This window comes from Macrosteles quadrilineatus, unplaced genomic scaffold, assembly GCF_028750875.1.
Source record: "Macrosteles quadrilineatus isolate MER2022 unplaced genomic scaffold, UCM_ALF_1.0 Scaffold_2__2_contigs__length_208266976, whole genome shotgun sequence".
In the NCBI taxonomy this organism is placed as follows: Eukaryota; Metazoa; Arthropoda; class Insecta; order Hemiptera; family Cicadellidae; genus Macrosteles; species Macrosteles quadrilineatus.
Window position 1 is genome coordinate 142220880 of NW_026542595.1, and position 27231 is coordinate 142248110.

Below are 27231 nucleotides of genomic sequence, written 5' to 3' on the forward strand. Positions count from 1 at the left end.
ATCAAATCAAGCAAATGGATATTCGCTTAGTCTGCAGGTTTGCTGAGGTGGGGGTATTTTTATTCACACTTACATTTATTTTCTAATAATAGCAAATAAACTGGCATACTCTCTAAATCAATACGGTGTTTGCTTCAAACAGCTATATTGTGGAAATATTGAAAAAACCACAATTTTAATACGTCTTTGGAAAATTTATTTATTTTGATGGGTTGTATTTTGACCATTATTTACGCTACATACTTGCTGTTGGGCTTAAACTGTCACAAATTTATTCTTTTTTAATTTAATAATATAAAACTTTCGGTAAAATCAACAGTTCGCGAGATTGAGTGAAAAACAATAGGAATTGCCATACTTTTGATATTTCGATAACAAGTGGCGCGCCCCGCGGCGAGCGGCAGTATCTCGAGGTGGATAACTTGGATTTTATGTTATGGGCCCAATACTAACAACATATCCAAAAATCAGAACTACCCGACCTTTTGCACAGCAACCCCATATTTTTCTGACAGATTTACTGGACTATTTAGTAAAAGTTGACTTCTCATCCTATTTGGGCTGTTTTAGGGCCGTTTTGATGTACGACCCCCGTCCGGCAACGCTTTGGTGCGTTGTCAACAACATGTTTAATATTTTAGAGTAACTTTTATAATTTTACTTCGCTCTTGAAACCCAAAGAACGACCAGTGGCTTACACAACAAAGGCTGGTTGGTATATTTGTATGCGGTAGATTAAAGATTTAAGGTCTAAAACATAAAAAACTAATGTTTCTCGATATAGAAAAACATACCTTTACGTCTAATAGGATATAAGAAAAGGAAGATAAGAATGAGTAAAATGCTGTATGTTAAATAGAGTTTAGTATAAAAAATGTGGGGAGTGAGTTGGTCTAGTGGTAGAGAGTGGAGAGAGCGTGCTTATGAGCCTGAGGTATCAGGTTCAAATGCTGCCAACCACCAATAGATTGTATGTATGTGATAATGCCTCGACCCTCTAGAACTAACCTGAACTGAAGTAGGCCTGTGTCAAACAGGATGTATAGGTGGGAAAAAAATTATTTAAAACATTTAGGAAAATATCTAATTAATATTCATGAGTTTGTATAACAGATTTATATACAAACAAAGTGCATTACTACTTAATTAGTTATATATAAAATCCTAATCTGCTCCCAAATCTTCGTGTCAATTAAAATTGCGCACTTTGAGATTGGAGTACATATGGACAAATACACCACCATGTGAAATGGAAAGTAAAGTGTTGCAGGTTCCAAAGAGTCAGTGGCCGTGTCAAATGATGTACAATGGCAATGTTTACAGTTGATCACGTCACTATGTCACTGGTGTGCCCGAGGTCACTAACTATAATGTCACTAATGAGACAGGCCACTAACGTAAAGACTCTAACACCCTGTGTGTGACAAATTCACTGCTGAAAAGTCACCCATTTTGTGTATTTGACAATAATGTTTGTTTGAGGCAGGGCTGGCTGGTATATTGAATCAGGCCATTAACGCCTTCAAGACCCAAGTTAGAGTCCTCCAATCAACAATGTAAAGTAAAGTATTTACTGTATGTAATAGTAGTTTACACATCGATCGCTTAAAGACTATTTACGCGAGTTGCGTATACTACTTTACCTACGCCAGTTTTTAATTATGGCAATCTTACTTCTTTTCTCTCAATCCTTGAACCTAATTGGTCCGTTACTAGCGATGTTAAGTAAAAAGAAATGCTGTAAAGTAAGTAAACACTACTGTAAATTGCCTTCTATGAAGAGGCTAGTTTAACAAAAAAGTCGTAGGTAAAAAAAGATTTACGTACTAATTGTTTGTTATTAGTGTTGAAAGATTACCTAATCAATTGCTGAAATCAGCCTGTAATTCGTTGGCCTACAGTTAATCAAACGCAAACAATAAGCCAACAACTCTGCTTTCTCATTATTTACTTAGGATAAAACAACATTGAACTGCGAAGGTTTGTTTATCCCAAAAACGTTCGTTAACATCCGGAAACTTTGATTTAGTTACACGAGAGGCTTTAAACTGTGCTTGGTGTTAACTTGTAAAGAATGCAAAAATATTTTAAGTAAGCCTTTTATTGCTCAATATATCACTCATAAAATCACGTTAATGTAAAGAGTGCAACTAAACCCGTTCGTCACAGGCTATGCCTTAAATTACGTTATTGTTTTCCATTGAGACTTTAATTTAGCTTTATAATAGTCATCCTTATATTTTTTACATTGGCTTATATATTGCTTAATAAAATAATACCAAATACCAAATACTTAATACCAAGTGTTAAAATTCTTTGCATCGATGGTATGTAGTATACATTATGTTCCAGAAACGATACACATCTTAGGAAGAAAATAAAGTTAATAACCAATTTAGATATTACTAATATAAAGACGCAGATATTTACCTTTAGACTAAATAAATCTTAAGCGAATATCTCACTTGGGCAAGGTATCGGAACGGAAACGTTCTATTGTGCAACAATATTGTATGGAGGTTATCATAAGACGTTGAAAGATGTGTTTGAATGGAGCTATGACAAATTACATGTATTGTATTATCGACTGTATTAAACTGTCTAAGGAGGTATTGTCTTGTATTGTCATCATTACTGATAACATTGAGCATACACACAGTGAAATGTCTGAAACTCCATAATAAGTAGTAACAATTTTAAAGAGTTAATAAAATAACATTTTCTTTCTTATTACTGACAAATCCTATTTATACACAACACTTGAAAAAAGTAAACGATTACTAAATATCTATTACAGTATAAAGGTATTCATAATTATAATAGATTAAAACAGGAGACAGATTAAAAAAACTAATATACATATAATAACTATTATTTAACAAAAGATAAAAAAAAACTAGCAGTTGACAATAAATGTCACAATATGTATTCGTAAAAACAAAAACCAAGAAAAATTGCTTTGGACAATTATTATGAAAAACAATACGGGAGTAATTTATGTATAAAAATTGTATTTGCATTATTAAATCGATGATGTACTGGCAATGATAAAATTATAACAAATTACGAGAACAGTATTTGAGCAGTTTTTGTAATCTAATTCTGAGTACTAAAATAATGCAACTATATTTAATACACTAATACTGCATTGACAAATTCGACTGTAAATGTGCATATAAATAGCAATAGTTGATTGATTTAAATTGAAAACTCCAATATTTTGTCTCACAATAGCAAATAATCAGAATAACATCATTTTCAAAGAGTTATTTAATCTGTAAAACATGAAAATCATTCTAAATAGTCCTGCATTTGATGATGTCTAAAGCTCATAGTGACAATTGAATTGGATATAAATTATCTAGGCTTATTAGTATCAAATTCGATAGATCACTGACGTTATCACTTCATTGTCCATAATTGAACTAAATTAATCCACGTATTAGAGTATAATTAATTAGATAATTAATTAATTAATTAATTCGTGCCATTAAAGTAAGTTGTAAAAGCAATAAAGTAATCACCATAATTAGTTAATAGCATTAATTAATGTTCCCGTGGTAAACAGAGTAAATAGATATCAGCACAGAAGTAGAAATATTTTTCTTCCTCGCTGTAGTTTTTTCTCTGTTTTAGATACAGTTTATACTGTGTATAAAGGTTTGAACTGGGTAAATATTAAAAAATAGCATATCCTTTATCTATTGAACACAGTCAATCTTACTGTGCTATGACATTTTTGGCGATTTTGGACCGCATAAAACATAAATAGTTAGTAAAACATTATTTATTTTAAGCTGTTTAAAATGACTTTATAAAAAATACAATATAGTAAAAGGCAATATATTCACCTGCATATAGATAGTTTACGCTTTCCTCCTTGGAATACGCCTTCATGTTAGAACATACGTTTAACAATGCACGACTGTTTGGCTATTGCTTGCAGCGTTTGTATTGGCGTCTTTGGGATTATTTTTTATAGTATAACAGTGAAATGTTGCAGGAATTAGATCTCGGATAGTAAGAAAGAGATAAAAAGGTACTAGGATATGGAAATAATTCACCTTTTCTACATTGAAGATTACCTTTTATAGCAGTTATTCAGTGGTGTATTTTTATACAGACCCATTGTAAAATCAACGGCTACATTACCATGTGCAACGGAGTAAGGGATTGGCCGATACACAAAAATAATATTAATTAAGTTACCCAGCTTGTAACAAAATTAATGTGCACATAAAACAAATTAATGCATTATTCAGTAAAACACCCCCTATCAGGGGACGGTCAGCTAGTCAGAATTAAGCTTTAAATATAAGCACAAGTTGATAAGTCATTTAAAAAGTTAAAGGTCTTATTAGAAGATACACTTCCAAAAACCTGAACTTAAACGGACAACCGGGTTAAAAAATACGTTAAACGATTTTCCCCTCATAGCTTTTTTCCTATGAGAGGAATTAGCGTGTTACTGATTTTAGCGCTACATTATTATCATTGTGCTTAGTAACATTTTTTCGCAGTTCTTCTTTTTTTATTATTTCTTAAAATGTTTTATTTAACTCAGGAACTTTCCACCGTGTTTAGTCTGGTGTTTCACAGTATTTTCATTGCAATATAAAGTAAAAAAACCTCAACTTACATAAATTAGGTGTGTATTTACTGGAAAATATTCATAAAAAACGTTATCCTTTAGTAGTTTTTTTTTATAATTTAAGTAAGGTATGATAAAGATTTAGAAAAAATGCATGATTTAATGAAATACTATTGAAAAACTCAATCGTAATTTCTAGGTAACTAAACAATTCTGAGTTTGGTAAAATTCTGTTAAATACATAAAACAATTTTGACAATAGTATTTTTTTTATTGTCCGTTTAGAAATTAAGAGAAAATAAAAAAATAAAAAAATTTTATCTCCACATAAACTATTGTCAAAGACATCATCCGTGTTTTAAGATAGTTGTTTAGGAACACATTTAGAAACAACTTTGGTCGTAGAAAAAAAGACTTTGTTCATACATACTGTTCCTGTATCTAATTGTTTTAAGCCCATCAGACAGTGTCGTTAATAAAGTGCTTGATTTTTATTCCTTCTACTCTATAATATTAACAGAAAAGAACAGGCACTGTCAGGGGTTATGTCTTATATTCTGGTTATAGGGGTTATATTCTGGTTTTCTATTATTAAAACACTTTATTGTATATAGTATCCCAATGATACTTTTATAACAAGTACTGCTAATATTTACTAATATAATACATACAAACAGTCAAATAAGTTTCCAGTTTCCACGCTGTGTGTCTGAGAACAGCAGAAAAATGAATCACTCGAGTGAGAAAACACGTTTTCCAATAATAATCCACGTCAAACGCCAAAGTGTCCAATGTTTCTATAATGTACGGCTTGAATCGTGAACTACATAAGTAGAACATGTCTTACGCATTTAAGTTTTATGGGAACATAAATAAGACCTTATATAGTATATAGTATTACAGCTAATAGAAGAAAATAACATTGAGTGTACATGAGATATTAAATATTGTACATTGACTGTTATTAGCTTCATGTCTGATTGGTTCTAACTGCGCAACTAATGAAACATAGTTTTAAATAAACTGCGCTAATGAAAACATGTATCCTAACTTGAACTCCCTAATACGTCTGCAATATATTTACCTGTGGATACCTTACTTACACAACTATCATGAAAACAATGAACTGGCAAATATCTAAGCTTTCAATGATAGTGATAGTAGATTTTAATTTGCCAATTTTCAAGAATGCTTTCAATAGACAGTAGGCCTCAGTAATAAATGCAATTTTCTATTATATGCATCATTCAACGGATATACTACATAAAAGGCAATTCAAAAACATTTTTTGATTGAGACAGAGATTGAGACAATGCCTAAATATTTAAGTAATATATTTATGTAACAATGAGGTAAAATATAAAATATTTTAGTCAATAAAAATTTATAAATCAGCAAAATTTGTCATAAGCAATCTTTAAAAAAGGAAAGCCCTCAGCCTATATCTTACTATATTTTATATGTTGAATCTTTTTGCTAACAATTAATTACAGTAAGTCTTTACACAAACAAAAATTTACAAATGTATTTTTTATAAATATTTAAGCACTGGGTCTGAAAAAAAAAACATTCATTGCCTTAATGTACATTGCTGCTTTTAATGTACTGTCATAAGTATTATTTCATTTTAGTTTAAAGGACCAAAAGAAAGTGTATGGCTCTGCCCTCCCAGATTTTTAAAGTTCTAAGGTTAGTTTATTCGAAATAAATTGATTGGTATTAGCTAGTAAAACTAAGTAGTAGCTTAGTTACTAATTAGTGATGTAATTTAATGCAGAGTAATACAAGTATACAGTGTGTAAATTAAGTATGGAAACAAATCTGTTTATTAACGAAATAGATATTAGTATTCTGTTTGAGGCATCAATTGTTAACAAAGGTTCCACAATCTGTTACATAAAAACATATTTTTAACCCCCCCTAACAGAGTTGTGGGTAGGGGGTAACCTATTATTTCTAATAGCAACACCTAATAAGTGACCCCTCATTTTTAAGAGAGGCTAAAAAAGAAATACAATGACGCAAACGCGATGTCATCCTTGGCAGCTATTACAAAATTTGATTTATGTGAAAAAGCACTCATTCAAACAATTCACAATTTGAAATACCTTCTGTTTTGGCTAGGTGTGATGTATCTACATCGGGTTGGCATCATTGTATTTATTTCTAAGGCCCCTTCAAAATGAGGGGTCACTTGAGGTTGCTATTTGGAAATTAAGTCACCCTATCCTGTTAGGGCGGTAAAAAATATTTTTGATGTAAAAATTCCCGAAAACCTATGTTAACAATCAATGCCACAAACAAAATATTTCTGCCTATTTCTATTTTGGCTGCGGTTTGAAAAGAATAAGTTACTACCTACCCCTTACCACAGAGAACATACTCATGTTTTCTGTGCCCTTACATATTATGAGGGGGGGGGGGGTTAAAAATATTTTTGATGTAAATGATTGCTGAACTTTTGTTAACAATCAATGCCACATGCAAAACATTTCTATATATTTCGGTAAAAAAATACAGACTTGTTTCAATATAATTTGTAAAATTGGTACTTTTTCAAATAAATAAAATTTTGGAATACCTGCTATTTAGGCTAGGGGTGAGATATCCACCTCGGGCTTGCACCATTGAATTTCTCCTGCAAAACCTTTCCAAATGAGGGGTCACTCAATAGGGGTCGCTGTTTGAAACAAAATAAGTTACTCCCTACCCTAAACCTTGTTAGGGAGGTGAAAACATATTTTTGATGGAAACGAATGCGGAACCTTTGTTAACAATCAACGCCACAAACAGAACATTTCTATCTATTTCGGTGAATTAAATAAATATTTGTTTCCAAACTTTATTTACACACTGTGTATTACATATATTTATTAATATATTAATCTACACAATTAATTGTTAATGTGGTATTACCTGTTTTTTAACAGCTTTTTGATGCTGAAAATCCTAAATACAGTACATGCCATCCCACGACCAATTAAATAAATACTGCCGTAGTGTGGGCTTAAGTGTAGAGATGTTTTTGATCACACTTATTGGAAGTTTGTGTGTGTTTTTAGCGCAAGACCCAATATCTAGGTCAAGCCTTCGTACTTGAGCGTGTGGGAAGATATTGCTGGAAAATTGATAACGACTTTCCAGGAAATTGGTGTCTTACCCTGAATACAATTAGCGTAATTGCACATTCCTGAAATAAAACAACACACCGTTTTTCAAACTTTAATTACACACAAGCATTGGGTTCTTGCTCTGAATATCATTAGTGTAATTGCACATTGCTGAAATAAAACAAACACAGTTTTTCAAACTTTATTTACACAACGTTTTAATTGAGTTATTATAAAGCTAATATAAAAACAAAACATAACAATAACAAAATGCTTAACGATGTATATACATAATAGTTAGTCATCATAGAGTCCATTAGCTTTTCTCAAAACTGAGTAATTAATACTTGATAGTTATACACAAATTTAATAACATTTAAATTTATTTTTCAGGACATACACAACAAGAAAATGTGTAAATAACGTAAGACTAAATTACTTACGTAATTCCCGTCACAGCTCAATAAAATATACAGAGTCAATAATAAATATATACAGGGTGAATAAAAAGTCAAGACCCCCCCCCCTCTAATATTTTTCCAAGTAAATATACAGATATATCCTTTTGGTGGTTGAGCAATCTTAGCAGGAAGTTTCATTTTATCATTTTGAAATTTTTGAGTGTCCCCCCAAAAGGGGGGATTTGGGGGGCAACTCAAATATTTTAAATGTAAACCCCCTTCAAGTGACACCTCATTTTGAAGTGTTTACAAAAACTTAAAGAATGGTGAAAACTAGAGGTCGTTATCTCATCTCTATCCAAAATGGTAGCCCGTCAAATGTTGTGGAAAATCAATGGTAAAATTGTTAATATTGGCTGCCATTTTGGATAGAGAAGAGATAGCGAGCTCTGGTTTTCACCATTCTTTAAGTTTTTGTAAACACTTCAAAATGAGGTGTCACTTGATGGGGGTTTCTAATGAAAATTCTTTAGTTGTCCCCTGAATCCCCCTTTTGGGGGACACTCAAAAATTTTAAATGTAAACTCCCTTCAAGTGACACCTCATTTTGAAGTGTTTACAAAAACTTAAAGAATGGTGAATACCAGAACTCGCTATCTCTTCTCTATCCAAAATGGCAGCCAATATTAAAAATTTTACCGTTGATTTTCCACAACATTTGACGGGCTACCATTTTGGATAGAGATAAGACAGCGACCTCTAGTTTTCACCATTCTTTAAGTTTTTGTAAACACTTCAAAATGAGGTGTCACTTGAAGGGGGTTTACATTTAAAATATTTGAGTTGCTCCCCAAATCCCCCTTTTTGGGGGACACTCAAAAATTTCAAAATGATAAAATGAAACTTCCTGCTAAGATTGCTCGACCACCAAAAGGATATCTCTGTATATTAACTTGGAAAAATATTAGAGGGGGGGGGGGTCTTGACTTTTTATTCACCCTGTATAGTGTATAGTCTGTCCCTTGCTACCTGTGTGGTCGGTCATTTTTGTTAGAACAGGCCTGTTTTTTTAAATGTTTCATTGTTTTATGTATTTATTCATGTCCGTACTGTGTTTATCTTCTGACGATGTTAACAACTGATCAACTCTACACTATGTACCTGAAGCTGACGATGGTGTTTTAACACCGAAACATGTCCTGAATAGACATATTTTATTGAGCTGTGACGGGAATTACGTAAGTAATTTAGTCTTACATTATGTCCAACAGCTCAGGGGCTACACACATGGATTTAAAATGTGTAAATACTTTAAATTTACGTATATTTACATAAATATTATATAAAAATACGTTTGAGTATAAAAAACACAGTAATTTTACTGTTAGTGATTTAATTTCGTAAAAATATGTCAAAAAACTAAAAACAAAGTAAAATTTTAATAAAGTAATGAAATAAATAGTGGTTTACTATGAAATATTTGTAATTTTAGTTATTCTTTTGAAAACCGTTGGAATTTCTTTGAATGACTAAAACAACATATCATACGAAAATATAAAACATTTACTTCATATAAGAATAAAGCTTTACTTATGCTGAAACACATCCGTTAAATTATTGATACTGTACTTGTTTCTTAACAATTCTTCTAGGCTCAAAAGCTGCTAAACTTGTACGGTCTATGCTTTCTTTGTTCTTTTGCTGTGAACCAGGCACTAAAACTACTGGTACAAACAGTGTTTTGGCCATATCGATCCCTTCCCCTTCTAATCCTTGTTTAGGGTAAAACCTTGGAACAGGCTTTGAAAACCCGTGAGCCATGAAGACCTTGCTGTAAGCCTTATCGGCTAAGCCGTTCAGTCGTCCTTCGTCAAAAGCAGGTACAAACAATGGTTTCTGAAGCTTTATTGGAGCTTCGTACATTATTTGAGGGGTTTCTACCTTCTCCACGTACGCTTTTTGAGGCACTGCTTTAGGGTAAAGTTTCTTGGGTAGGTAAGGGGCTTTAGGTTGAGTGAGGTACTGCTTGTACCTCATGTTTGGTCTAAGCCCAAGGTGCTGGAATTGTTTGACTGGAGAGTGTGAAACGTAAGCTGGATTGTTCACTCTATGCTCATCCTGAGGGTCCATGAAGTCGCCATAGCCCATAATACCCAGGTCGAAGTCTTCCAGCATAGCTTTCTGGGGCTGCGGAGGTTTCTTCGAGTAGGCCGCATGAACATTCTGAATCGCCCTGGAACTTTTCTCCATTTCTTCGTGTGTTGGGTGCTTCACGTGGAGTTGAATTTCCTCGTTGTCTGTGACCGGAATAACATCGTATTGAGGAAGGAATCGCCCCTCGGGCTCAGGAAGGAAATTGTTCAGGTCCAGGTCTCTGTCTATCGGGCTGAAGTCGATTGAGAAGTCTCTACCTTCTGGGTCATGCGCGATGTCGTAGGTGTACCTTCTCATGCCAGGTGTGGCTGTAACATAAATAAATAAATTTTATATCAAGAGTAGGCTATAATACACTCGTGTTTATAACAGGTTTCGGTTATAACACAATTGCATAGTAGTTTATGCAATCAGTAACACAGAACTTGTCATTGGTCTAAAATAATTGATGACAAATTTATCTACGAGAACTATGGATGTTCAGCAGTTGTTTACAAAATAAATGCTCTAGTCTATGGTTGTTTTAAACAACCAAACATAGTCTTTGTACAGAATATCTGTATGATATTCCATTTATCGGAGTCAAAATAAACCAAATAAAACTTTAAGTAAGATTCCAAAATGCTGATTTATGTTTACAGTATTGTGATATTATTAATGTACAAAATCAAAATATCACTACGAATGGCAACACATAAAGCACTTGTTCTTGTTGAACCACACTTACTCTTAGAGTAAAAGTTTTACTCACTGCAAACATCTAAAACCTAGAATCTATACAGCCACAGTATAAACTGAGCTATGTAACCAGTAATAGATAAATATTAACAAAAAGCAGAACGTGTTATGGTAATAGTTGCTATAATCTGGCCAGGAACAATCCCCGTCTAACCGTAGCTAGTGCGGCTCACTGTGGTTGCTTAACAATGGCAGCCGATTTGCCGGAGCCTGGCGTGTCGCTAACGTAGGATAAACTGCATAAATTACTTCACTGGCGAAATTGAGCCGAAAGATAATCGGAGGATAAGACATAACTCGCTAAAACTTCTACAGAAGAAAACAATAAAGTACGAAGAACGCCGTCAATTGGTTATCAGGTTCATATTTCAATATTTTTAAACTAAGGACGATTTGATGGACACACATGTACCAAAACGTTTTAAAGCAAAAATCTTACTATGGTTGAAGGATTAGGGGTCTAAGTGGGCGATTTGGTGATTAGTGCCAAAAACTTCCCCCCCCACAGGTTAAAATATAGTCAATCCCTAATGGCTACTACCTATGTGATCGTGAAACACCTAAGTGGTTCTAAACATATGAACCCAAAAAGGGGACATCATAAAAAAATCTCGTATTGTTCAGTCAGTTATTTTGCTAAGGCGAAATAAATATTTCTTTAGATTTAAGTTAGGTTAAATATTTGAACATAGAAAAATATAAGAGGAGTATTTGTGTTTATTTATTTTTTGTAATTTAACTGTATTTACATATAAATAATAAATATATTTACTTTTTACAGCTTGATAATAATCAATTACGATCAAACTGATGATTATTGCTCCTTGGTGTCTAGTTGAAAACAAAATTACTTCAAAAACCTTTGAGAGTTATCGGCTCAAAACCTATAGATCCAAGGACCCTTACCATATAACAAGGAACAGCTCCAACAACAAGAAATAGTTATTGAAGTTAACGGTGAAAACTTTGAAACCCTAACGACGATGTTTCAACACCGTTGTCTTAGTTTACTAATTGGATATTTTAATTTCCCAAAATATAAACCTTGATTATAATAACATAGTGCTCATAGTCATTTCACACCAAAACTCATAAACTACTTCCGATAACTAAAACACATTTGTATATTTAAAAAACTTATTTTATATATAAGAGATCCTACGGAAAAAATGATTTATAAGACTTAAATGAAATTCTACAGAGTAAAAAGGAGTTCTTTTAGTATCTGCTTAATGTTGGGCTAATTAGAACAAGATCCGTAAGAACTACGGCTAAAGCTTTTATTGTACTGTTCTTAATACCTGTAAAAGCTTTTTCATTTGACTTAATTCCTATCTTATTGTGCTAATGCTTGTCCAATTTGTATACATTTTAAGAGTTACTGAGTTAGATTTTAACAAAAGAAACAGCGTAACCAACTGCTAATTTAATGACATCTCTTATTTAACCTTTTTCGATTGGATATAGATCAATTAAAATCCCTATAATGTTTATAAATTATTATACCCACAATCTTGGTTATGTTACTTTTTATTTGTAGTTTAAATCAGCAATAGACCATGATATTTCTCCTGCATAAACAATTTTATTTCTTAATACCTCTATCCCGGTCCCATTAAGCAGTATTAAATGAAGTATTCTGTAACATTTTTATTACAGTACCAGCACGCACAGTTTTAATCGAGACGTTGCCTAGACTATGACCATACTAGAGATGTTACACCATCAAGGTCACAACACCGAAACTAAAGGAGACTGAGACAATTCCCAGTCATTGAGTCGTCTGTTTCGGTAGCACCCAACACCCAACCACAGTTGCCCAACAGACAGCCTCAATTAACCTGTTGCCTCACAGAGTTGCCCGAAACTGACAACTTTGCCTCACAGTCCTTCGAGTAACGCGTGACTCTAGAGTGTAAGGTTGTTGGTTCTATCACCGCCAAATCAATCAACTTCGGCTTCGGATGTGGTTTGCGTTGTCAAGCAGTGGTTTTGCGATGCGAAGCTAGATAATTGTGCTTTTAGCGTTGCAATATTATTCACACCGTCAAGTGTTTATTTATTAATCAAATACCAATATTCATGAAGTTTATCAAGATTATTTTATGAAATTTTTAAACCAATCATCGACAAATTGTTCGACAAAATGTTTCCTATGGATGTTGATTGTATGGATTTAATACAGTACAGTATACGGTTTAAGTCAGAGAAAAACTTTTGTTGATTAGTTATAATAAATAAAAGTATTTATGGATACACAAGATTTTCCCTTCACACACAGATAAACACAAAACGGTAAGCTGTGAAAGCCATTCTCTCATGTGTTAGTTAGAACAAATAATCCCCTAGAAAATCTTATTAGGACAGCATTTGTTGGATCTGCAGTGTTCTATGGTGTTTGACCTGGTGTGACTGTACCACACATATACAATACTGATCCGTCTGTATCCTTCAAAACTTATACTCATCAGTAGCACCAAGCTGAAAACGAGAAGCGAACTATTGCAATTTTATGGCTTGTTTATAGTGTTGTTTTTTGTCAAGGGTTTTTTTACGCTCAAGTGTTGTCGAAAGCCTCTTTTATACCAATGCAATACTTTCCGTTTGGGTAGTGTATAATTTCTCCTGAATATATAAGAAAATACAAAACACACATGTTAATTGCCTGACCAAAACACTTTGTTAAATAAATAGCGATTTTTCTTCTTTTATATTTTTGGCAATTTTCTATTGCTGGCAAATTCAAAAACACCTTTCGTCTTACAAATAGTATACTCATGATGTATATTTAGCGTACTTTTTGTTATTAAATGTACCGTGACAATTGTTGTAGATAACTTTACTATTCATTGGAGACTAAATGTAAAAAATATCTTTTAAAACCATTGATTATTGACTTCACTACCTCAACGACTGAATAGCTTAGAATGAACAGCATGTTAAGTAGCTTAGAGCTTAACGTAAAATTCAAGCCAATTCTAGTAAGAGACAAAAATGTACAACTTTTAACGAGTAAACGTACTTTGTGTTTTAACATAAAAATCCTTGCTTACATTAACTTGATAATGCACGACGACGAAAACTCTAAGGTAAACATTTAATGGCTTTTGTAGATGAGAAAAAGTGTTTTTAATTGTATTTTGATTAACCACTGTAACTTTTTTCCATTTCGTTATTTGCACCAAGAATTTATTTTGAGTTTATTATGATATCTACTATAAACCACCCGTTATTATAACGCTATTTTGAATAAATAGGCCTACGTTTTGTATAAAAGTATCAATCATTTTGCTTGTGATGATACTCACTTAACTAATTAAGATATGTTGGATGTTTAGTGAAATATTTAATACCAAGATATAATTCTATATTCAAAAGTTTTTTGTCATGATTACAACATAAGTAATATTACAAAAAAATACATATAATAAGATTTTACATAAATAATACTTTATTTTACTTTTCGTAAACTATCACATTTGATGATTAAATCCGTTTTATACACTTTTTACCTACAAAAGGCTATGTTTAGTGGTGTAATATAGTGATACTATTGTCCTACATCAAACGAACGTGTAGGGGAATTTCTCTTTTGAGTATATTACATTTACGAGAACCGAATATGAAATTAATCTCTCTGGCCCTATAACGCAATCACGTCAGCTATCAAAGGACGGATTAAAATCGGTTCAACGTTAGGCAGGCGCAAATTATTATATTTTATATTTATCCTAACATTTATTGGTACAAAATTAAAATGTGGATTCACATTTCTTTAATATTAAAATTGGATTATTTAATGGTACATGTTCACATTAGTTTTCACTAAAAAAGGAGTTAGTTTAGTTAAATAAATTGACTGTGAATGTGTTGTGTGTGAATTGACTGTGTGTTGATGTTTTTGTATATGGCAATTTATAAAAAAGCTCAATTTTGAACCAATCAAATCGGTTTAGCTTTAGGAAAATTAGTCAACTCCTCTCGCACCGATGTTAAAGACGCTAACGGCATTCCCCTTTTTATAATTCTTTTACGTTCTTCCTAAATAACGCCCATGTGTATAAATATTAACTTGTTCAAGAATGACTAGGAGAAAAGAGAATACAAACACAAGAAGGAAGACATAGTTTTCTATGCATGTCAGTGTTTACCTTTTGTGTTTATACACTGTTTTATGGTCAAGGTAAAATCCTTTTAAAGAGAAAATGTAAAGTTTTAAATGTTTCGGTGACTATTGGATACAGAAGAAGACATCCCATCTATATGTCGCCAATTTTTTACTAAAAACTAATTTAGTTGTGTGAGGCAGTCACAGATTGCTCTAGTGTCTAAAACTCTATTTTGTACCTTATTTGTTGTTACTGACATAGTTACTGGGTCATAACAGTTGCTATAGCTCATAATAAGTCATTCAATCAGTTTGACTTGGTAAAAACCATCGTGTAACTGGCAGAAGTCAGTAATCTGTATCAGTGCAATCTGTAGGTGGCTCACATCAACTACGACAATTTTGATAAAAAAGCTGGCTACAAATTTAACATGGGGATCGAACGTAACCTAGTTGATAACGTTCCGACTTTGGAATCGATATTAGGGAAGAAATAAACTTCAGATTACCAAGGTATGGAAAAATATTTTTATTTTAATGAGAAAAAACAGATAAAATAAAACAAAATTCGCAATAATTTATTTATGTTTCTTCTTTTATGAACCATGTACATTAATTAATATAGAGGTCGTCCAGTGGTCATATATACTATATACTGTATTGTACAGATTTCTCTATTTTAGCCCCGCGCTTTAAATAAAACATTTGACAGGAATTTCTATAATTTGTTTTGATTTTCTGTTTATATTTCGTTGTTATTTCGACACCAGGACGAAAGCAACCCATAAGGTCTATGTAGATTTTTTGTAAATTAAAAATTTATTTTTAGTGATTTTTTAGCCTATTTTAACTTACAAAGAGATTTTGCATTTCTACAGGAAAATATCTTTCTAACAGTATGCGTAGATTTTCCCTGCGATGAACACGAGCTGAGAATAAAAGGATTTCAAGAAACATGCTTGCCCATTAATATATACTAGAGGTCGTCCATTGGTTGAAAACTCGAAAAAAATGTAATGTAGAGACTTCTCTATTTTTACCCCATGCTGTAAATAAAACATGTCATTGGAATTTGTGTTGATTTTCTGTTTACATTTCCTCACCAGCATGGAAACCCATAAGGCCCATGATAATTTCTATTAAATTTCAAATTTATTTTGTGTGCTTATTTTTTAGTCGATTTTAATTTATAAAGGGATTCTGCACATCTCAACTAGAAAATATTCTAACAGTATGCGTAGATTTTCCCTGCGATGCACACGAGCTGAGACAAAATGATTTCAAGAAACATGTTTGCCTATTAATAGATAGGATTACCTCATAAAATGTTGTAAGTAGGTTACTTTTACAAAACAGTTTGTAATTTGAGGGATTGCTGATGTTTGCAAAAATGTTTCGCCATGTTGCCACGTCTGTTGCTCACATGTTTACAGATTGTCACAGTCTTTGTTTATGTAAACGGAGGCCTGCTTTCCTAGCTGTCAATCCGCTACGGTTTGCAACACGTTGTCCTGCACAAGTGATAGCTGTGTAAACTGTGTGTTGATAAGAAGATTACACATGAATTACAATACAACCTTTATTTGAACAATAATAGCTTCAGCAATTCAGAATAAGGACGCCATTTATCGAGTATGTCCATCATACTCTAATCTATGATGTGCCAAAATATTTACTGTAAAACCTTCCAGCAATAAATTTTAGACTTATCCTGATAATAGAGCCAATTATTTTAGCAAAATTCTTTCCTGGTTTTATTTTATTCAGCTTATAAGAAATTAAATGGAAAATGGTGGGAAATACCATTATATTAAGTGTTATGAAAATATACTAAAATAGAATACGTCATCCAAAACTTCTCGATATATCTTATCGTCATTGTGTAGGTGTTTCGCAACATTCCATATTTTTTTATAATTGTTATTCCATACGGATATTTAGTTTTCATTTTTTTTTATAAATATGTATTACAAGTAAATAAAGAACCCAGTTGTACAGTCTCGTTTTGTCCGTACACACCATAAATCCTTAGGATATTTGTTCCTAAAGACATTTCGGGAAAGAAATATATCATTGAAATCCTTGGTGTAATTAGTTTTGTCAAAACATATTAAACAGTTTTTTCCAAAACTGTGAAGTGGTTCCACAAACAAAATCTAAGTGCTGTTTTAACTTAAGCGTTAAAATTATTCTAAGGCTAATTTTACGTGTTATTAGGATTTATTTTTATTTTTACCCAAACCATTTTAATAACACATATTTCAAATTGCTAACTGCTTACGATATAAGTATTTTTTTTTATTTTTACTGTTATAAGCACTACCTTTAGTATGCTATGAGTGGAAAATTATCACGATAAGATTTACCTCATTTAAATAGAAAATGGTGTAGACCAGTTAAGATAATCGCAATCCAAAACTAACCAGTATGTTTTCATCATATGTTAAAATCCTGCATCGCAATAATTTGATAAAATCATTGATTTATAACTAATGATACAATCAGTATAGTGGAAATTCATACATGTTAGTATTTTTCAGCCCACGTTTTATAGAGAACTTTAATGAAACGAGTTTGACGACAGTTTAGATATTGTATAATATTATTTAAATACACTCTTTCTTTGCTAAACGTATTACGATTTGTACCTTTTATAATATTAATTATACAAAAACAAACACATTTCCATAATTTTTATACTAATAAATAAGTGTTCTTTTAAAATACCGATTAATTGGTAATTGCATTCGTGCAATTGAAATTCCTACCTTGTAAATATATGTATATCATAGTAAATAATAAATAATATAACGTTAGCAAGACTATCTAAGGTACACAGTTTTTATTTTACTGCCTAACTATAATGTAGCCTACTATTCTATTGCGTTTTCTTGAGTATTTCACCTGCTAAATGTTTGCAATCCAATACATAAGGAATGGTACAAAAGTAGATTATGAGTAAGGAAAGGAAGATGAAATTGATTTCTCATCCCAAAGTAATCCAGCCCGCACGAAAAGTCTGAAATATATCTTTCAAGAGATAAGAAACTCTTAAATTGGGTCCGCGAACCCCCAGGGTCTAGCATGTTTTCAAAATATGTTCGTGTAGTATTTGTAACGATCTGATAATATCTCAAATTACATTATCTTAGTTTAATTGTAGCACCTTGAGTTACAACATATTGTTTCAGAAGAATATTACATGGTATTATTCATTGCAAAGGAATTTTGAGGGCAACCTTTTTCACATGACTACAGTACTTTATTTATAGTTTTACATGAAGGTTATTGGACTACCTGTGTCAGTTTCTTCTAGTATCTATCTTAACCGAATGTATCTTCATTTGATCTGATATTGGGTTTGTCTTCTTAAAGGCGTTAATATGGAATAATACCTAGGTTTTCAGAAACGGTTTCAAATAAAAAAGTACGTATAATTGATTATTAAACTTAGACTATTAAATACTTCAAAGGATAGGTAATTTACGTAAAGTTCATACGTCCTAAGGGATAGTATATCTGGTATTATGAACTTTTATTTAAATGACTAGATCCTTTGACAAGGGCTTGAGGGCCGAGGAAGAAATTACGCAATTCTAAACTAACTGAGCTTAAAACACTCGACAAATTGACACGTATTTTAGTGATTATGTATTACATCATTGACTTTTGATACAACATTGACTTCCTATTTACCAGCTGAAAGCATTTTAACATTGTTGCATTTAAAAGAAGCTCTCGCAGAGTATAACAATGTTTTGACATATTTGCTTAAAAAAACTTAAAAAAATATATTTATGAATTGAAAATAAAAGTTAATACAAATGTTTTTACTTCACATACATAGAAACCTCACTAAAATGTAAATTAAATATACTTTCAATATGTAAAAAAATAATAATATTGGTTAAAATGAATAATATTACTGAAACACAGTACGGCTAAGAATTAAACGTAGACTTGGACAGTTGTTAGTTATGCCAATACAAATAAAAAAAAGGAATGAAAATTTATCGTAAAGATTCAGGAAAAGTTATGATTCTATGTGCCAGACTTGTATCTCACCGAAAATATCCAGGTGCTGTTTATAGACTTTATTGAATAAAGTATGCATACTAAAATTATGCACTAAGGGTTATTACTATATCAAGAATAGTATAAATCAACAATATATTATATATGCTTGATAAAATCTACTACATCCGTGAGAAAAAGAATGTTTCTTATATTCTAACTGATTCCCAGGCTTTATCAGAAAAGCTCTTCAAAAGCAACATCGTGCAAACTGCAGCCGAGAGTCTAACAATAGATTCAGGCTTGCATAATGGCGGGAAAGTGACAAGTTTTTGCCGCCAGAACTCCACCTTCAATAACGCTGAACAATGGATAACAACGTTACCCGTGGTCAGTATTTGCAGACACCCAGCCTCTGGGAGAATATTGTATAATAGTTGTCAATATTCGAGATATTATCAGCAATGAATGTATTTTTTTAAATTTTGCTATCAAAAATGCAACTTTGCATGTCGTCAAGACATGTAAAATATTTTACAGTCACAATACTGTCTCAAATACAAAAAAAAAAAAAAACTCTAATTTGTATATTGTATTTGTTAGACATTTTGCCGTTGAGTTTCTACAATAATCATAATTCTATAATATTTTGCTTTTTCCTGTCTTAGGCTGGGTAAAGCCATGAACAACAATAATTGTGGTTTTAATTTAAAGGCGAACTTCGGAGAGTATGATAAATAACTCGAAGCATTAGCTATGAAGTTAAAACATATCCTGCGTTCCAGCCACTTTGTAAAAGCACGGATAATACTTAATGAATAATAATAAAATTAAAGGGATCATAAATATAAATAATAAAAAACACTACAAAACAAAACAAATATATAGATCAAACCTATTGCAAAGGCAATGCAGCTATAGCCCGGTAATTGAGTGCATAATAGTGATCACCTAGGATTTAGAAAGTAACCGGTTCTTTCCTAAGAAGAGGCTGAACTATTTTGATGGTTCAAAACTGGTCTTAGCCGTCCTTGATAATTGGTCTTATAATAAATTTCCTGCTTGAAGAAACAGCTCATCATATTCATTAACAAAGCTAGATAAATAATTTTACTCAATCCAGGAAACCAAAAACCCCTAATCTCTTAGTTAAAATAAAAAAAAAAAAAACTCTTTAACTGTCCAAGCATTTAAGCCCTGATAAAAATTGTATTCAACTGTTGCATTTTTTATCTTACTTAAAGCTGGGCCATAAAATTTCACAGCCAAGTATGCGACATGCAGTCACCGAGTTCCGCCTTTAGTTTCTCTCGGTTTGTCAATGCACTCGCCACGTTTTGTCACACGTCTTGTCCTTTGTCACGGGCGAGCGTGACAATATGACAACGTGACAACGTGACAAACACGCGGTCTCACACTCGCTCGGACAAACTGCACTGCATCATCGAAATCGATTGAAACGGTCGAAGCTTCTATAGTCTATAAGTGTAAAGGCGGTCTACTGTTTAAACCGGATCAATACTTTACGTACACTAAAAACCTATCTACCAAAACTAAATAATTAGTACTGAAGCAAAATATGAAATACTTTAGAAGTTAGGGACAATTTATTTGCACTTGAACTAAATTTATGTTATGTAACTGAACTGCGAAGGTCCTAATAAAATTATGGTTGGGTAGGGTTCAAATGCTGAACCCTGTAAATTGAATTTTAAATTTAAGTATAATTGGTCAGTATGATTAATAATATGATATGATATTAATAATTTGGTCAGTATGATTATAATATCAGTTAAACTGTAGCATTGCGGGTTTGGAATTGTAAGAAATGGGTTTTAATACGGTAAAATTACTATTTGTATTTATTTATAATAAACTACCATACTGTTTTCATGTGTTAAGTGTATAGTATAAATACATAAAAAATATGACCATAAACAATAGTTATACCATTTTGCATACAAAGATAAAGTTAAATAATAAGATCAAACCTAAAACATTCACATTTTTAATGTAAATATAAAAAAATTATCTGTTCCAACATTAATTTACAAAATAAAATAAAATTATCCAACTTTGATCGAAATAATGGAGTGAACTACTCTAATAATCAAACGGCCAAAGACCAAATAAAGAAAGAACTTTGGGTTCTCTTTGCCAAAATCCCAAACTCAGCGCTTCGCATTAACCTCTCTGATTTACTTGAACTGTTCAACCAATCAGATTAGTTCTAAGCTCTAGACCATCTAAAACGCATTTCATTTTAATTGTTTGTGAAGATTAGTTGTGATAATTACCAAAATGGCGATAAACTATATCGTAATTACTCTGTTCTACCACTAGGCTTTTATCCAACATACATGTGTAACGATTAAAATAGCTGAATTTCATCACTTATTTAAGCTTTCTACAAATAAATAGTTCTGAAGTAGATATCAACGATGATTTACTTACTTTTTGCATTTTCATGGTGCAAAAATATTCAGCCTTTTTATAGCTAAGAAAAATATAATACTGTGATTTTAAGATTTTACTTCTGTAAGTAGTACCCAACCCAGTAGTACCACAAGTAGGAAGGTAATTTGGGCAACATTGTAGAAGTATTGTATATTAAGGTATTGCCAAAATAAATAACTATATTTTAAACATTTATAGATTAGTTATACCTAAATATAGTTTGAATGCATTATAAACTATGAAAGTAAACACATTATTTAAAAAACTGTTGCTATGCATGTATGCAATGTTAAATTTTAAAATATTATCTGTTCAAGTAGCAATGGATTTAGAGAAAGTTGGGCTCGAAGTGGAGAAATCCCACTCAGCTGAGTCATATATTTTTATGTTATTCATACAAGAGAAAGGTAAACTTATTGTTTAAAGTGTGAGCTCTGATCCACTGGTACCATAAAATAAAGCAACAATCTAATAGGATTGGTGGTACTGTATTCGAACCCGGTCCTTCTAGCAGCCGTTCTAATAGTGCAACCCGTCACTATTATTTTTGAGGGTTAACAGAACAATGCAAATAACAGGGCGTCTTTGCACATATTGCTTATTTTGCAAGGTTGAAAAACTCGTTTCCAAGACATAACAATTAATGCAAAATCCATATACATTAAAGAAAATTTAGTGAAAGGGTAAAAACTCTTTGGTAATTGTTGTACTAATTACTGTATATAGACCGAAGATATACAACAAAACCCATTGATTAACCACTTGGTTGGTTTGAGGAGTCAACGTATACTGCCAACAATACCTAATTGTTATAAATGTGTTACTTTTTGTTTATTTTAAAACAGGAAAGAAATTCGACCAAATTATTGGAGCCAACAGTTCAGCGTCATGACTGCATGTTTTACATCTGAAAACACAATCGTTGGATTATCTCAGAAGTATTTAATTTGTGTAGCGATATTTTTGAAACAAGTTCGACTGTTGATGTTCATAGATAAACTGGCTTTGTTTAATTACCTGTATCGAAACCAGTTAAAATACAGCGTGAGTCAAAATTAACTTTGGATTTGAGACGTGGTATAAAACATTACATCTAGCTTACAGTTGTTATGAATTGTACATTTAATGAATAGAACATATTGCCATGGTGTCATAATAATTGGTATGTTTGTTCATAGCAATGTTTTATATTTACTAACCCGTATAAATCAGCCGGAAATAATATTCTAAGATATATTCAAGTCCATCGACTCTTAGTTGTATGAGTTCTATTTATTGCGTTTTACTTTTTCAACTATTTTTATTAACAAAGACCAAATAGAACGATCTACTTGTAAACGAATTCGTGTACGCTGACCTTTTAACACAATTAATTGTAAAATCACATGAAATACACATCAAATTAAAACACTCCAGATTTTATTTAGACCCAAAGTATACCTTAAACAAATAAAATCCAAGATCATACTAACCTTTATGTTGGGATTTAATGATTTTAATAATTAAATGCCACTTACCGACGACTATTCTGCTGTATCCAACAGCGTTGTCCGCCGCTCTTCCAGGAGTAATCGCATGGTTCTGGTGTAGACATGTAAGTAGAAGAAGAAGTTTCACCTAAAAACAAAGACAGGGTTATTGTTCACGGTTTAAAGTAGTATAAAACTACGTAATTGTGGTAAAAAAATAAAACAATACTATGAGTGGTTAGTCCAGGTTATTCGAGAAATACCAATGAAGCAACACGAGTTTAAGCAATTTGTAGTTTCAGGGTAGGGTTTATAGAAAAACAAACTCATGTAAATCGATATATAGGGCGTTCATAAAAGGTGAGGAAATATATTACCTAGTGGTTTCTTGGGTCAAAATAAATAGAAAATTAAGAATAACATTTTTTCCAAAATCGCTTCGTTAACCAGATATCCACCATTTTGTATTTTTTACATACAAATATTTATCTTTAGGCTTTCCCAACCGATGTTTTTGAAACTAGGTATATATGTTAAGGTAGGAGAGACCCATGTTAGAAAATAAATTCATCTCCATTCAACTTAAAACTTAAAAATGGCGGTCATTTTAATTTTTTAAACTTAAATTACTCAAAATCGGTTGATTTTATGAAAAAATGTCAAGAACACTTTTATTTAGGATTTTTAATTCCCTATCCAACGGTTTCGAAAAAGAAATGGCTTAAATATTAAGATTTTTAGTTGTAAAATGGGGTAAAAAGAGTTATCTGGTCAGTTTTGCCCCCTTTTACAACTAAAATCGTAATATTTCAGCTATTTATTATTTGGTCTTTTTGAATTAACAATGCTAAATTAAAGTGTTCTTGGCATCTTTTCATAAAATCAGCAGTTTTTGAGTAATTTAGGTTTAAGAAATTAAAATGGCCATCATTTTGAAATTTTATGGTGAACCAAGATGAATCTTTTTTATAAGATGGATCTCTCTTACTTTAACATACATAGGCCTACCAAGTTTCATAAACATCGGTGGGAAAAGTGTAATGATTAATATTTGTATGTAAAAATACTAAATATCGGATATTTGGATAACGAATCGGTTTTGGATAAAATGTTATAATTGATTTTCTATTTATTTTGACCCAAGGAATCACTAGGTAAAATATGTCCCAACCATTTTTTAACACCCTGTATAATGAAATTGTAAAGCTGCAGAACAATTGAATGCGTTATATTTTCCTCCTTAAATCATTCGAAGGAAACTCTGGATTTGAAATTTTTGTTCAATTATACCTAATGTTTGTTAATTAGGTACCACGTTTGAGATATAAATTAAAAGATATCATTAAAGAATAAACCGGGTAATGTAGGTGAGTGAAATAAACAATCGCAAACTTAACATGATTTTATTTAAATACATAGATATATAGTTCAATCGTTACATATGGTTTTATAAATTTAAGATAGGCTAGTACAATCACAGAGTAAAACATACTGGTTATCTATGTCAATCTACTGAACGGAGTTCAAAACCTGTAACAATTGATTCAAATCAAATCAAATCAAATCAAATCCATTTATTGCCATCAACATTATAAATACATGTATAGCAACGTCATACAATTTCATCACAGTATATCCATTAAGCTACTTAATATGTTCTAAAAATAAAAAAAAATCTAATCAAATTGTGTGTGTTTGTGTGTTCAAATTGTGTCGGCTGGACGAAGAAGCTAAACGATTCACTTGGTTAAGACTTGCCCTAAACGTAGTTGTGAAAGTTACGTAAAAAATACTAAGTGAAAATCGGCGAAAGAGAAATTTTAATAGTTAATCTGGGAGCTAAACGTACTGTTGAGCATTGACAGTAATTACAATAAAGCGGAAAGCTATGTTGATTATTTCCTTAACCCTGAGAAGTGGCTGTAAACATTTTACAGCTTTCTGTCACCTGCAGAACAGTTCCATTGTGACAGTGGACAGTCTCTTGGATATTTCTTTACTATTAAACCGAGTTCTGTACCTCTGTGTTGGTAGTGAAATTCCTACATATTTTTTTCTATAGAAACTAGTTTTGAACTTGTATGTTAGAAATTTGGATTTTTAGTTGGTAGTGTTCTTGACATTTCGTTAAATCATATAAAAGACAATAATATATTACAAAACAATTCTATCAAAAAACAAACTTTAGTTTAAAACAAAATGATTTTTTAGCTAAAAGGTTTTATTTATTTATCTCATGTTACTTACAATCGTGATAGTTGGTTGAAGGCGTTTGATGCTGCAAAGGAATTATTTCGTTATCACTACAAAACAAGTACTGCACTTTTTTTTGCTTTATACAGTTCGATTCACCCTATCAGTCCAGTCACAGTCCAGTCACAGTTGCATCTGCAATTTCTCAGTCAAACTATCAGTCATTTGGTTTCAGTCACTCTTCCGTCACTTTATTTAGAGTCTTGTTACAGTCAGAAATGTTTAATTAAAACACAATATTCTATAAAATTTTCATCGTCAGTCGTTGGTTGTAAAATAAAATGATTTATGATTTATACAAACAATAATTTAAATATAAACTCGATCATTTAAATAAAAAAAGTACTATTTTCTAACCTCAAATACGTCCGTCAGTCGTCAGAACAATAAACAAATATCGGTGAAAAGAAATCTGAAATTGACTGACGGACGCCGTCAGAACAGCTGGCGGAACTGCAACGGATGAGTGTAGATAGCAAATTAGAAACTCCATTAAAGAATATATTTGTTAACTGAGACGTGCCTGAAGTGACTGGACTGTGACGTTTCGTAACTGATGTGTGTGAATCGACCTTTAACTCTATTGAGGGAGTAAAAATTAAATAATTATTTTTTGGCATTGAGGGTTTCAAAGTATGTCAAATCATTATCTGACTGCCTTACGCTAACTACTGTATTAGTTTAACTGTAACTAATAAAATTGGATTGTTTTGATAGTAGATAGATAGATAGTAGTAAATAGATAGATTGTTGAGTGTATTTATGTACAATTCTTTTTTCGTTCAACCTTCTTGTTTATAGCTGTTATTACCAGCCTTTAACTATTTGACAATTCTTAGCCAACATTGGCTATTAATATAACCAAACATTTAATCCATAACTGATATTACCAAAAACTCCAAACATGGCTAACGTCATAAAGCGTATACCTTTGTGAATTTTTCTTATTTATATGTTAGAAGAACCAAAACAAAAACAATATTATTTTCAATAAACCCAATGGAAAAACTATAAATACTTTATTCGCTAAGGTAACTACACTATTTTTGACCTGAGGTGTGTGGCATTCATATAAAATGTTTAGATATAGCAGTAATTGTATTAGTTTTAACATATCAAACAACTGCGAACTCCAAATGATACTCCATATTATGTTCTGTGCACACACAGTGCTGAAGTGTACTATTTGTATTTATTTTATTTCATGATGTTAGTTCCAGTCCTAACTGAACCGATTCACTGATTAAAAACACCACAAACTAAATGAAAACCTATAGAATTTGGTTTTACTACAGAAGCCGGTATGCTGTAACACCTACTGTGTTTGCTTTATTTCACATGAGTTAATGTTCCGACTCAACAAAATAAATTCACCATAATGGTATTACCCTTTACAGTTGTCTGTGTGTATATTTATTATTTCATGTTGGTCAGTTGTATTCTTAACTGTACTACTGTATACATAAACCAAAGTAGACGGTCACCAATATACTGTAGCATCTACCACTATAAACCCCATAACAATCCCCATAAACTCTGTACTCACCACCGTAGCCGCCATGATGTAGCTGTGTGTAGCCTCCAGCAGCCACAGAGTGACTGATTGTGCTCCAGTGCGTGTCTAACTCCAGCACTCCAGTAGCTCCAGTGACTCCAGTCAACTCCAGCGCCCAAACACCGTCTTCCCACTTCTTATACATAACACATGCTTGTTGCATGCTCGATCGCTAAAGTCAGAAATTGATTTTTTACAAGTACTATACGTTGTAACCATGTTACGTGTTAACTTTTTGTAGCTGAATTTGATCGATGCAAGAGTTTCATGGGAAAGGTGCGAAAAGTGTTATAGAGATTTAAGTATTTTCAAAACACCGTTTGATAATTTTTCAAAAATTCAAAGAAATATAATATACGTCCGATTTATTCAGTACTGGTG

The 27231-nt window shown here is 31.9% G+C and overlaps 1 protein-coding gene across 1 annotated transcript; it reads right to left on the reverse strand.

The window, feature by feature from the left end:
• Positions 1-8882: 8882 nt before the first annotated feature.
• LOC128987344 (uncharacterized) lies at positions 8883-26926 on the reverse strand. The gene is made up of 3 exons (XM_054408142.1): positions 26842-26926; positions 23091-23190; positions 8883-10564 (listed from the first exon to the last, which is right to left on the reverse strand). The coding sequence occupies exons 1-3, from the start codon at positions 26854-26856 to the stop codon at positions 9717-9719; spliced, it is 963 nt and encodes a 320-aa protein (XP_054264117.1). The 5' UTR covers positions 26857-26926; the 3' UTR covers positions 8883-9716.
• Positions 26927-27231: the final 305 nt, after the last annotated feature.

What these genes read in the sequence shown, in the direction of transcription:
- LOC128987344 (XM_054408142.1), bottom strand. An exon ending in ATACAGCAGAATAGTCGTCG is followed by an intron (nt 10,565 to 23,090) that starts GTAAGTGGCATT and finishes TTTATGTTACAG; the next exon opens with CCACACCTGGCATGAGAAGG.